Consider the following 14819-nt stretch of genomic DNA (forward strand, 5'->3'; position numbering starts at 1 on the left):
CATCAGCCATTTTGTTATTTATTCTGAAAACAGGCACATGTATATAATCTGAAAAGAAAGAAGAAATTTTCAACAACAAGTCAACATCATCCTCACTCGTATCATCAAACCCTCAAGTCCACCATCATTGTACATTACAGACATTACTGTCATTGCAAGAACCCATTTTTTCCACTTAGTCAATGTTTTTGTTTTGGCACATTCGTTTTCCATTAGTCATTTCTTGCAGCCACATAGTTTTACAATAAATCGCTCATTGATTGAATCCGTTTTCCATATCTGTAGTCTTTCACCTGAAAATTGTTTATCCTGAAAAAGGAAAAAGTAGTTTTAGACATCATCATTCATCATTCATATTTTTACACTTTTACTATATTACTATTGATGTCACACATAAAGTCTGACAAACCCCAGTGACCTCACATGATAGATAACCTGGGGTATGAGATACCCGAATGGCTCTATAGAACAAAATCAGAGCCAGTTACAGGAATGACCCCATCATCCCCATGAAAGATTTGACTAGTCAGGAAGGTAAAGGGATGGAGAGATCTCTCGGTCTTAAGTTCATATAAATACAACGTGATCTTTAGGGCGTGGGGTATCTCAAACCCCAGGTTACCTATCCAGAGTTAACTGAGTAGCTTTGCCTTATGCCCCTGTGTTCCTGATGAGGCAATGAGAGGGAGAGAGAGAGAGAGAGAGGAGGGAAGGAGATATTGGATGATGATTGGAGAAAAGAAGAACCAGATGTTGGGGTCCTGTAAAAGTTATCCCTTCCATAGAAAGCAAAAGTCAAAGTTCAGTCATTTTGAGATGCATAAAGTCAGGGCTTGTTAATCAGTTGCTCATTATGTGATAAATTGATAAAACAGTGAACTAAAAGTTATACCCAGTTTCATGATAATGATATTGAAATTCACTTATACAATAATCGCGGTGGCCGCATACAATAATCTCTTGCATACACGGTGCCTCTCACTCAAGCAAACAGTCAGATGTTTGAGCCAAGATTGCCACCTGCTGTTTACATTTGCTGTGATTGTCTCCCTTTCCTTCTTTTCTGAGGTTGCAAGGCCTTTGAAACACTGTTGCTATTTCCAAATAAGTGGAAAGATAAATTTTGTTGAGTGAAATACTGAGACTTGTTACATGGAAATTATGTCTAGCAAGGATGCATCCGTAGTGAAAGTTATAGTGCTACCAGGGGCAAGCCTATAAGGGTAAGGGTTATTGAAAGTTTAGGTTACATGGTCCTTGTCCCCATGCCTGTCCCCATTGAACCCCTGTTATATCAACCTCATCATATGACATTTTGTTATGAAGTGGATTTTAATTTGACTCAGTCTCCTTGTATAGCAAGATGTGACTATGCAATACACAGCATCTAATGAATTTTAGGTCGTAGGAGGAGAGAGCGTGAGGATGATCGTTTCTGCACCCTCCTGTGCAGGTGCAGTCATTGATCATTAAAGTGATGACATTTTAAAATTTGATTTCACTTCCCCTTATGAAGTCATCATTAAATTGCCTTTGCAGTGTTCACCAAGTACAGTTATTCCTTATTTTTCAAATGCCTGTATAGAAGTAAATCCTTGTTATGGCTCATTCCTGTCAATGTAGCTACTTCTTTATATAGCAGTTTCAGAACAAAACAAAAGAGCTTATGAAAGTTCTGTTGCCCTCTACGCAGCAGGTTTACCAGTTGCATGTAGAAATTGTAATGTTTAGGAACACATCCTTGATCTGTAATGAATACTGGTTGCAGCTTTGAATAAGTGTTTATGTGTATGTGTGCATGCACATGCATTTATTTTGTTGTACTCTTTCCCAACAGAGGTGTGCTTCCTGCGGCTAGTGATATTGGACCTGAGTGGCAACCGATTATCAGTGCTGCCCACAGAGCTTCGGTTTATGTCCTCTCTCCTCACCCTTTCTCTTCACAGCAACCCTCTCCATCACCCTCCTGCCAATGTGAGTACAATACAGTGCATCCTTTTTTCCCTGCATCTGTGAAGTAAGTCATATATTGCCTGCTGTTCTCATTCTCCTGTCTTTTCAGGATGTTCCACTATCCACTCACTCAATGTAGTGCTACCTTTGGGTGACTGTACACATAGTGGCTAGCCAGTTAGTTTCTTGGTTGTTTCCAGTAATCCAGATAACCATTTACTATGATGACTGATAACCCTATACACAACACACACATCTAATGAATTAAGGTGCACCAAGCTGATGTGACTTGTAAATGGTTTAAATCCAAGGGATGATTGGAGTTTATTGCTCATGTACTTCCATTAAGGGGCAAGTAACTGGTCATTCATTCCATTATTGTTCTTTTTGTGTAGCAAGCCTGGGCCTCAACACTCCTGATTGGTCAACAAAGGTGTAAGGCCACACTCACATGTCCAGTAATGTGATCTTCAGTTGCAAAAGTGTATTCTCTGACAGAAAGCATATACCTGTACTGTACAGTAGATTTTTGGATGTTATATGGTACTTTACACATCCTGGTGTGCTATAGTTTAATACTCAAGCTGGACATTAGGGGTATAGAATTTTTGTGGAAATTGCATAAACTTCATTCTCCAGCTGAATAAATAAGTGTGGTGGTAGAATTAATAATTGTACATTTTTTTTTTCTTTTTTACGCTTTTGGGGTTTAGTGAGAGTTTTTAACCCTTCCATATTAATAGAATTGTTTCTGATTAAGACAGAATATTGTATGGGACAAGCAACAATAAAGATGGAAAACATGTCATTGCACTGAAGGAGTTGATATCTTTCAGAATTGGCAGGCAAGAACTTTATTTGATATTTCACCACCTTTTTACTACAGTAACTACCTAGCATTAATTTCAGGAATGTATAGTTTTACTTTAATGCTGGGTTTTGTTAGCAAGTCATTATAAATACCTGTTTTAATGAAGCTTGGATGTTGTTGGAAGGGCACAAGTCAAGAATGAGAGCAGTGGAAATGAGTTATTTAAGAGGAGCCTGTGGAGTCACATGGAGAGACAGGCTGACAAATGAGGATATAAAGGAGCATTGTGGTGTGGATGTGGATGTGATAGGAAGCGTTAGGAGGAATACACTGAGGTGGTTTGGCCACGTGGAGAGGATGGAGGGTGAAAGACTGACGAAGAGAATGTACAGTATGTGAGTGAAGTGGAAGGGGGGAGAGGGAGGGGGAGGCCGAGGATGAGATGGAGGGATTGGGTGGAGAGTTATATGAGAGAGGGGTGTGTGAGTTGGGAGCAGGACAGTGAAATGGCGGGGGACAGGGCGACGTGGAGGCGATTTGTTTGTGGCCACGCCGAACAGGATTGAGGCATCTGGATATAGATAGATAGATAGAATGTTCTTTCTTGGAAATTATGTCCATAGTAAATTACAGAAAAATTGTCTTTTATAGTTCCACTAATACATATACAGCTAATTTGTCCATCCATCCATCATCCAATCCTACATTGCCCCATGAGGAGTGTAGGAGCCCGGGGCTAAGCATTTGGTCCCGATATTTAAGATGAGAGTGAAAGCTGATTTGTCATAGGTTTATTTTTCCATTTTACGATACCATTTGTGTGCAATAAGTTGTGATATATCGGAGCACATCCCTGATGATACAGGTGGCCCTCATTAGATGTCACATAAATGTTAGAAAAAATATGATCTCATTCCATACATCTGGTACTCTAAGCTGCGGAACAGGCATATCAGTTTTGTAGGTATCAGTGAAGCATTGAGTGGAAATACAGTAATCCCTCTACTATCTGATGTATTAGAGCCAAAGGCATGTCCAGAAAGTGGTCCCGTCCGGGAAGTGGGCCCCTGGCTCCTGGACTGGTGCTTAAGGACCCTAACCCAGCCTAACTTTGAAAGCCACCTAAACAACTCCCTACCGGACATGCATAGCACCTATTTAAACCTATTTAAGACCCTGTTCACACCAATAATGGACATAAAGCATGAAATAAATGAAAAGGAAGCAAAGAATGAGGAATTAGAAATGACTGTACCTCAGCCAGGGTACTTACAGCATGTCTGTGGCCATCTTCTCTAAGGCTTTGGCAGTGGTGAAAATGCTCTTGAAGCACATACAGTAATCCAGTGTTGTGCTGCACTTAATTCTTTGTACTGTGAGTTATAAATGTTTAACACTGCACATTGTTCTTATCTGCACCATGCCAGTTTCAACTGCCAGTTTCAACTGCCAATTTCACTCCACAGTTGATCCTTTGCACTCTAAGTTCAAATTTCTTAACACTGCACAACACTGTAAATTCCCTTGTTGTCTAGTGGCGAGGTATTGCAGTGTATTCATTGTTTATTCACAAAAAACGAGCATGTGTAGCTTCCATTGCAATAAGCATCTACTCATGATCGAAGTTAGGCAGTAACTGTTGATGATGGGGAGAGTTGCCAGATCACAACAGCTACATTACCAAACTCCTCAATTTTCATTACCAAATTTAACTTTCCATTACCAAATTCGTAAAGCTAGCATTTATTCTTCACTAATTATACTGTATATACAAATGGAAATACATGTAATCACTCTTCTTATAATTAACAGCATGTTGATTATTTTCACGCTATGTTGGTTAGCAGATTAATCAGAGACAGCAAACAATCCACCCTCTCCATCCTGTGTATCCTCATGCATGTGAAAAATCCATTTGGTAATGCATTACTGTATTCTGATTCATTACCAAACAAATTTTTCATTACCAAATTGGCCCACATTTGGTAATGAAAAATACCAAATGGCAACCATGACAGAGGAGGGGGGAGAAAGGAAGAGGTGAAGGGTCTGTGGTGTAACAGCTTTTCAGTGCCGCGTGGGAATTTCAAATTACGGGTGGGAAAAAATTCGGATTTTGGGGGGATTTTTTTCTTTTTTTGGCCATTTTTGGGTTCCGAAGGTCCAGGTCCTCAATGTCCGGAAAGTGGGCGTCTGGAAAGTATGGGGATTACTGTATTACTATAATTTATCAGAGGAACTTGCAACAAATATAATATGTAAATGAAATAAAAAGGATTCATGTAACGAGGACTTGCTGATATGCTGACTGTTTATCTAATTCACTTTCTGCATCAATGTGTGTGACTAACAGTTGTGTACACGAGGACGGGTGCACATCTTCAAGTGGCTTGAGCTTGCAGCAGCGAAGGAAGACAAGAAACGAGGTGCTCTTACTTCAGAGGCAGAATTCCGCAAGCTGCACCTACGCAAGCCTTCATCTTCCTGTACAGATTTCAGGTTGGTTTTCACCCAAGGTGAACTCAGTCTCGTAGTTTGATACTGTAGGTTTTTAAGGCCTCTGACTGCGAGCTTTAGTTTATAATTTTTTTTCAGTTTTGCTGAGTTTATTAGTAACAGAATATCATGTGGAGAGAATGGATGACAATAGAGTGGTGAAAAAGGCATATCTGAGTGAATTTGAAAGAGGGAGGAGGTGAGGTAGGCCAAGAAGAAGGTGGAGGGACATGGTGGATGATTTTGTGACAATAGAGTGGTGAAAAAGGCTTATCTGAGTGAATTTGAAAGAGGGAGGAGGTGAGGTAGGCCAAGAAGAAGGTGGAGGGACATGGTGGATGATTGTGTAAGGAAGAGAGGTATGGAAGTTGGTGAGGCTAAGGGACTGACAAGAAACTGAGCTGGCTGGATGAATTTTGTGTGGAGAAGTGCATGACCAGGGATTTAACACCCCATTTTAACATGACAGAGTTCGGATTGACTATCAGATAGGTATATTTGAAGCTACGGAATGGGGTGAAACTTTCTGGCGTTTCTGATGGAGCCAGGATTGTGTGGGCTTGAATGATGAGTGAATGGAAGCATGGCCCATTGAATTGGGCAAACTTAGGCTCTCTGGGTGTTGCTACTCCTCACCCCGCCTTAGGGTGGGAAAGGAGGTCCAGATGATGATGATGATATTAGTAGCAATACTTTGTGCCTAAGGAAGCACAATTACATAATTTGTATTTACTGTACATACCTCATATATTTAGTACAGAACATAATGTACAGTATAAGGAAAGATATGTATTATTTGATTTGTTTATTGTGTGTGTGTGTGTGTGTGTGTGTGTCTGTGTCTGTGTCTGTGTCTGTGTGCTCGTTTGAGCATGTGTGCAGGCATGTGTGTGTGACTAATTGAATCTGTGTTCTTATTTTTGGCAGCAGTGATCATTTGTATTACAAATAATCTGACCTACCGGACCATCAAATAACTAATTTCATGCACTTGTTTTTTGTTCTGTACAGGTATTTGTTTCTGAAATGTAGGAGTGTAGTGTTGTAGAGCTTGATTGTACATTATAAATTCTAACTTTTACACTGACAGGATTTTATGTTACAACAGTATTACTGTATAGTATTTTAGAATAATTATATGACATTGCAGTTTTCCACATAAATCTTCACTGTTTCTGAACTAATTATCAGATAAAAATGTTTGCAAATGCTGTCAAGTCCCAGAAAGTAATTGCAGTTGCCATATAATGCCCATGAAGATTTATGGTCCAGTTAAATTTATTTATTTCTGCATCCAGAGTACTGTATTTACAATTATTAATTTTTTACACTCTGGTCACTCTCAATTTAAATGTCAGGACCAACTTGCCTAGCCCCAGGCTCCTACGCTCCTCATGGGGCAACACTGGATTAGATATAGAATAAATGAATGAATTTTTTACAGTAATTGTTTAAAACTTGCTGTGCAACTCAGTGCTAATATGCTTTGACATCAGACGGGCATTTGGCTGCTATGTGGAGTTCATATTTAGCAGTCTCTCAGTTGTATGAGACTGCTGATTTCTGCAGGTGATGACTAGCATTTGAAAGGATTTCAAGAATTTACAGTAGGATACACATGCCAAGAGGGTGTAGTCGTTAACTTGAAAGCAGTACCTAGTACTGTAGTAAATATCACTGAAATAGACACCATTCTCCACCTCCGCTTTCTAGGAGTGTAGGTGTGAAAAAGCGTGTGGGTAGCGGGAGGGGTGAGGGTGTGACTCCCCCAGCGGGTAGTGGGTGGTTCCAGGGGGTGTTGACAGGGGTGATGTCCACCTTCGTTGTTATGCTTGTTGCTCGTGTAAGTTGTTGGCTGTGGGCATTGACCCTTGTACAACATTTGGGCATGGCTGTGGAACTAATATTCTTGGTGCCGGCTACCATACACTTTTTAATTTACTTTAATTCTCTCCGAACTTTCTCTGTAGTACCAGTCACTAGTGGTACAACTGGGTTGTCAGTGTTCTGGTTCATATAGGATTTCATATTAACTGTTTATGTACACTTCATGAATTATAATACACTTTGTACTGTACAACAAAATGCACATAAGCTTCTTTTCATCCCACACTATATTTACCACAGATTTCTCACATATTGTTTGTTGTGTTTTTTTTTTATGTTGTCAGTGTTACTTCACTTACTAACATAAAGCATGGTGAGCAATACTAGCTTTCACTAAGACTGATGCCCTTGCCGATTGCTAACAGTAATTATGATGTACTTTAATGTTTGGAAAATATGAAATCTCTTCCATTTCAGTTATTATATCCATTTACACTGGTGTATTGCATAGCAGTGGCTTGCTTCTGTGATGAGAAATATAACCCTACATAACTTTTGACAGATTCTGCACAATCTAGTTATTAACTTAACTGTTGCTGATAATGTGTAGGTAAATAAACACTGAAGTTGTCTTCATCTTTATGTACAGTAGCCAGTTGGTGACCTCAGCAGTTGTCTTTATCGTTATGAACAATAGTCAGTTGGTGACTGCAGCTTTATTACCATAGAATATTTGAAAGGGTGTGTAGTTTCTTTTCACTTTCTGTTGAGGAATGTGCACAGAGTGCATGTAATTAGTAGGGTAAGAAATGTGATTTGTGAATGATATGGAGTAAGGAAGTGTATTGATAGTAGAATAGAAGGGTGTGAGCTTCGATGGAATGGTCACATAGAAGAATAAATGTAGATAGGGGGGTGAAAAAACTATATTTGATTGAGTGATGGCAGGAGAAGGCCAAGAAGAAGGTGGGTGGATTCTTAAATGAGTATGGATGTAAGTGAAGTCTGGAAGTTGATGAGAGTAGAGAATTTGATTGAATGAAGCATGGACAATGTAGCACATAAGATATGTTTTTCACCTCATTTAGCATGATGGGTTACAGATTGACTACCTAACTGATGTATATGATGTGTCTTTAAAAAAAGTAGTATTCAGAGACCTTTAGCAAAAGTTTATAAACTCTACTGATTTCTGTTACCCCATTTCACATACATTAGAGCCCATTTAAGGGAGACCAGTTGGAAGGTAAAGGTGTTTATCATAATAGGTTCTCCATCATATAGCAGATTTATCATGTGTCTCCATCATGCAGCAGATATATCATGTGGTACTGTACTAGAATTTAGCAGGTTACCTACGTGCCAGTTCACATTTCACCATTTAAAAGGTTTAGACAGTTTTTCGTCAGTGAGCTGCAGAAGAAAAAAGAAAAAAAAAAATGCTGATGATTAGGCATGTGAGTTGAGCCAGGATTCTGGGGGGCTTAATGTGGGAGCCAGTGCACTGAGCCTGCTGTTGATAATGGTACAGTAGGTCTCCTACTGTAGTGCTTTCTCTTTCTTTTGTCTGGATCCTACCTTTCACCATCCTTACATGAGGGGAAAAGGTCATGATGTCATTGATGATGATTATAATCCCTTATTTTCAAAAGTAGCATAAATTGCTATACTACATTAGAATTGAGAAAACTGTATTTGAAGCTTCTGATTTTAAAGGACCAGGTATGTGTGATGTGTGTGGAAAAATGAATGGCCTTTTATTTAAGCTTGTGCATCCCTCAGCTAAGAAAAGTATTTACTGTGATTGGTAGTAGCCAGATTAAATTTCAAATAAAGTATTGCATAAATTGTACCTGTAGTCACAGTAGTAGTTATAGCGAACACAGAGAAGCAGTGTGGTCAGAATTCAGGATTAAGACTTCCAGGCAAAAAAAACAAGAGATAGCTGTCAATATGCAGTGTGGTGTTAGATATATTTTGCTGACTCTGATTTGTATATGTTGATAGAAGTGAGTTAATTTCCCTTTTAAATTTCTAATTTGGTGTATAAGCATGGTGGTCAATCTCTTTACTGCTACCCCCACCTGCCCACCAATATGCATGTTCTTAATACTTTCAGTGTTAATCTTTTGATTACGTCTTTGCTACAGGTTTATGAATGGCTTAATTGAGGCAAGACATAGTAAACGTAGTACAATGGACAGTGGGTACAGCACCTGCGACAGTGTGGACCAGCGGTGGTCGCGGGAAAGTCAAGAGGTTAGTGAAAATATCAGGGTTGTTTTTTGCAGTCATAATTTCAGCTGCTTGGGGGTTTTAGATTCAGTATGATTGTTGTTATTGTGCTGGTGGTGGTGGTGGTGGTCTAAGACTTGTCTGGACGTGAACCCAATGGATTGCATATTGAAATAGCCCTTCTCCTGCAATCCACCAACCTCATTTTGGGGGGTTAGGGAGAAAATTGAGAAACATTTGTTTTACTGCAGAACATTGCTGTTACATGAAGGTGTCCCATTCCAGAACTGAAACATGAACATTATGGCATCAAGCAGTAGTGACTAGAAAGACAGACTTTTTGGAGATGTATTTTGAGAAGCTGGAGATGTATTATGAAAAAACTGCATTCCATACTTGTGTGAGTGAATCATAATTGAGTAACTTGAAGACAGAGACTACATGATCTCACTGGGAACCAGTCAGGCAACAGTTAGGCAGGTTTTATTCATATTATATGGGTAAAATTATTTTATGAATATAAGCTGCCAAACAGTTGTTGACTGGTTCAAGGTGAGACCAAGTAGTCTCTGTTTTCAAGTTACTCAATTATGATTGACGCACACAAGCATGGAATGCAGTTTTTCATAATAAATCTCCAGCTTCTCAAAACACTATTCCTAAAAGTGATGATATCTAGGGATGGTGGTGGTACTGTCAAAACAGAGGGGTTGTGGCAACATGAGGTTTGCCACTTGGGTTTGGGAAGTATCTCCATCTTGTGCGGTGATTGTGATAAATTGTGCATAAGAGATATAAAGGTATTCAAGGCAGACTGTGAGATAATGATGATTTCATGTGTGCTGGGTGTTGGGGAGAGCATGCAGAGATTGTCAGGCTTGAAAGAGTTGATCTTGGTGGTGAGTCTCTTGAGTGTGGAGAAGAGTTTTGTTATTTGGAGAACATGTAGTGTGCTGAAAGAGTTTTGTTATTTGGAGAACATGTAATGTGCTGAAGGTGGGGCTGGAGTTAGCTCTATGGCTTGGATGAGAAATGGTTGAAGGAAGTTCAGGGAGCTGTTGCATCTCCTGACACTGAGAGGGCATTCCCTCCATGCTAAAGGATCTTTGTATGCGGCATGTGTTAGGACTGAAATGCTGTATGATAGTGAGACCTGAGCAGTAAAGGAAGAGGATATTCATGGGCTCATACAGAAATGACAGTGATTAGATGGACGTGTAGTGTGTCCTTGCATGCGAAGCCTGCGAGGCTAGGATTACTATTGAAGAGTTGAGAGGAAGGATGGGACCGGAGTGTATTGGTGATATGATGCAAAGGGGTATATTGAGATGGTTAGGGCATGTTGAGAGAATGGAGGATGACAGTTGGGTGCAGAAGGTGAGAAATGTGAATGTCTGGGGTAGGGTTCCTTGAGCCACACCGTAAATTATGTGGGATGAGGTCGTAGAGCGTGACCTTAGGATAAAGGACTGAACAGGGAGGCTGCCAAAAATCAAGCAGTGTGGAGAGCCACCATTAGGTGACCAAGGCTGACACATGCAAGCATGGTGGCATCTTTATAAACGATACAAATAATATGATACGATACGATTTTTATCCATTTTCCTGATACATGTGGTCTCCTTTGTAGAGAGATACCATATTAATACTGTATTTCAGTTGGTCCTTGGTCTTGATAATATAGATTGATGTAGTGTAACTAATGCTTCTCTATACTGCAGCTATTTTATATAAGGTGGCTAAAATGAGTGGGAGTGAGAGCTGGAAAACCTATTCTTTATACTAACTGAGTGATGTGGTTATGCTTATAGTTAGCACATGTGGTCTTTGACAACATCCTACAACATTGGAAGGGAGAGAATTATACCTGAAACATCCTTTCTAATTTGATATATGTCTCAGGTGGGATCAGAGAGCCTTGCTTTGGATCTGTCCACCATGCAAAAAATGGGAAATTGGGTCAGCACAGTGATAATGATGTCATTTGATTTACTGCTTGACCCCAAAAGTTCAGTGAAGGTAATACAGGTATACCTCATTTTAACGATGCAGTTGGTGAAATAAAAACCCATCGTTAAGTAGGGTATCGTATCTTGGGGTAGATTTAACATTTAAAATATAGGGATGCATTTTTGGGCCTTGGGTTTCCTCCCCAACCAAGTCCTAAACCCACCCAAATGAATAAGTTTAAAACTGATCTAAATGGCCTAACAGCTGTAAAAGAAGTCAACATAAGCCTAACACCTGTACATAACTCATTAAAACAAACAAATAGAATCTGAAAATCATCAAATATAAGTCTGGGAAAAATCAAGCTTAGTAAACTGTACCCCAGTATGACAATGTTCACCCCACCAGTGGCTAAAACCTATTAATCTAAGTCTAAAAACAGTTTATAAACCAACTGAAACACACAATTTTAGGCTAAAATATCAAAATCGGTAAAAAGAAAAAATAAACTTTGTTAAACTGGGGTTTGGGCATCTTTAGGCAGGGTATGGTGGAATTTCTACCCCCATTGTTAAGCCGGGGTATCGCATCAAGGGGTATCATATATTGAGGTATACCTGCATTATATGCATACAGAAATTAACTAAAACCTGATTGTGTGATACCCATCCTCTCAGAGCCTGGAAAGTGAGGATCCAAGGAAACTAGCTGTGAGAGCCGCAGCATTAACTAAGGAACAGCGACAAGAGCGTGGCAGAGGACCAACCCATCGCCTTACCATAAATGGCATACCTAACGGAGAACTGAGCCCCGCCCCACACATTGTGAGTGGGGCGGGGCTAAATGGGGGTGTAAATGGGGGTGGAGCTGTGGAACTTGGGACCAGCGGACCATCAACACCAAGTACACTCAGCCCTGGAGACACATTCAACCTGGAGGATGAATTTAATAAGGTAAGTTCTGTAAGATTGACTGCAAGGCCTATACAGACAGCCCTAGTCATCATGAATACTCCATTTTCAACCCTTTTTTTTTTTTTTTTTTACTACAATATCAAGTTCTCAGTAAATTAAAGAAAGCTTCTTAAAGGTCAAAGGTTAGCTATCAAGTTGATTTGCCAGTGCCCCCCAGTTTGTAGGAGCTAGCAGTTGTATGCAAAAAAATTTGGTATTGTGGAACTCCTCTTTTATAAACAAGGATTGCTTGTCCTTTGTCCACTTCATCTTTGTCTAAAATTGCTATCTCCATCCAGAATGGTGAGCTGTAATAAATTAACACTAAAATAATGTGTTGTGTTAGTTGCTGAGTGTCCAGTGGATAGGATGCAGGGAGTATTATCAGTTCCGTCACTGAGTCTTGGGAAATAAGCTGCAAAAAGGCAAAAAAGTATGACAAGTTAAGGTTAACAAACAGTAGAACCGTATTCTGACAGGTACAGTAGGTGATCTTAATATTTCTTTTTTATCACTTCATTACATCATATCATCATTATCATCATCATCACCATCACCATCATCATCATCCAATCGTACGTTGCCCCATGAGGCACGTAGGAGCCTGGGGCTAGGCAAGTTGGTCCTGACATTTAAGATGAGAGTGACCAGCCTCACTCATCCCTGAGTGGCATTACATGAGCAATAAACCCCAACCACCCCCTGGATATAAACCTTCACCGACTCAGTCCGATTGGAGCGCCGTAATTACCCACTAAACCACCAGGTGCCAACCTTTGGTTATATGGTTACAACCCAGCATAGTAAATGGTTTCCTGGTGTACAGGAAACCATTTGGCATGTCACTCATTGTAGAGTCACCCACAGGCAGAAGGAAGAGGAAAGAATGAAGGGAAGAAAGATAGCACATTTCTGTATGTGCTTCATCATGATTCTCATCCCTAATCCCCTTCTAGAAGATGGAGTTAGGTAGGATTTAGACACAGAGAAAGAGAATGCACGAAACTAGATCTGTCAGACATCATTCCCAGTGAAATGTGCCACACAGTCTCTTGCATACATCACCATCATCCAGTATTTTGTTGCCCCATCAGGATTATGGAGTCTAGAGCTAATCTGCTTAATTTTTATAGATATACATCACATACACCTAGCAGATAGAGTCCGTCTGTCAACTGTCAAGCAAGGAGTGCTAAATCCTTTTCTTGTGTTTATCCATAGCTGCTTAATTCATTCAACCAACTCAGTCCCCTTATCAGTTTTGTAGTTTCATCATCTTCCATATATCACTTTGTTACACACTCATTTGAGGCGTCTCGTGGACAAGGGGCGAATGCGCCATTTTCTTACTTTTGAGTTATGAGCGTTTAAAGTTCAGGTATAGGTGGCAGACATAGAATATTACAGAATAGCATGTTATTATATATCATTAGAATCCTCTGGAAGAAGCAAATTTATACTACAGGAAAAAACACACACACACACACACACAGTAAAACACGCGATGGTGTTTTTTAAGCATATAGTAATTATTGTTCAGTCAACTTGAAATTCATTCCTGTATTAGATGTAAATGAAACTAAGATACTGTGAAAATTTCAGCCAAAAATTCCTATAATTAATATTTTTCCTATAATTATTAATTGAAAATTTTCATCTCCTTATCAGCAACAGGTTGTTTTATTGTGTGTATGATAACCATTATATTGTTAATGACTGACACAATGAAGTTATAATACTCACCAACTATTTACAACTCCAACCGCACACCAAGATGAAGAGGGGGGGGGGGCCCTGATGGTTAGTAGTCGAGGACGTCATCGGAATGTAAACAAAGCCAGGCTTCACTCACGTGCTTGGCGGGATGACTAGCGGGGGTGCTAGCGCGCGTCTGATTGGTTGAGAGGTGGCCCTTTAACTCTGACAGAGGTAGCTGCTTGCCCATTGGCTGGGCCGCGTGCCGACATTCGCCCCTAACGCTCTGAAATCCCAGACCCTCCCCGCCCTCCTCCTCCCCTCCACGTGTGCAAAACAAGGGAGATTGAACCTAGAATTCTGAACCCGCATGGGTCGGAATCGGAAAACGCTCTTCACCACGAGATTTTCAATGCTTCCACCTAGCGGAAAACATGCATAACTCATTTTTGATGGGAGTGGCGCATTCGCCCCTTGTCCACGAGACGCCTCATTTACCATCTGCCTTCAACTCTTTGTCATACCATGCCACTACCCCAATCTCAATCTCGCTTACTTATATACCGTGTACACCACCCTGTCTACATTCATCCTTTCCAAGCACACACTCTTAAACCATATTTTCAACTTACTTCCTTACTTAATCTTGACACTAATCAGTCTGCTTTACCAATGCCCTATCTACCCCAGGCCCTGAAGCTGCGGCAGGACTATGAAAATGTGTTCCCTGGGGAGCAGCTAGCACCAGGCTCTGAGGGCCAGAGGTGAGTACAGGATCAGTATAGAGGGTTTCTGGATTCAAATAACAGGGGAAGCAGTTTTGCAGGTGTTCAAATTTGGACAAAGGTTGTGTTTAAATGAGATTACAAATGGTTGGAAAAATAAACTTGGGGTATTTA

The 14819-nt window shown here is 40.2% G+C and overlaps 1 protein-coding gene across 1 annotated transcript in view; it reads left to right on the forward strand.

Moving 5' to 3' along the window:
- The window catches only part of Lrch (Leucine-rich-repeats and calponin homology domain protein), a 323711-nt gene that overhangs the window by 209024 nt on the left and 99868 nt on the right, over positions 1-14819 (forward strand). The window contains exons 4-8 of the mRNA XM_080266719.1: positions 1838-1974; positions 5118-5263; positions 9238-9346; positions 11950-12225; positions 14611-14684. Coding sequence (XP_080122845.1) covers positions 1838-1974; positions 5118-5263; positions 9238-9346; positions 11950-12225; positions 14611-14684 — 742 coding nt within the window. The remainder of the gene's footprint in view (positions 1-1837; positions 1975-5117; positions 5264-9237; positions 9347-11949; positions 12226-14610; positions 14685-14819) is intronic.

Source organism: Coenobita brevimanus, chromosome 21, assembly GCF_032717465.1.
Source record: "Coenobita brevimanus isolate Jiangsu-jjx chromosome 21, ASM3271746v2, whole genome shotgun sequence".
Lineage (NCBI taxonomy): Eukaryota > Metazoa > Arthropoda > Malacostraca > Decapoda > Coenobitidae > Coenobita > Coenobita brevimanus.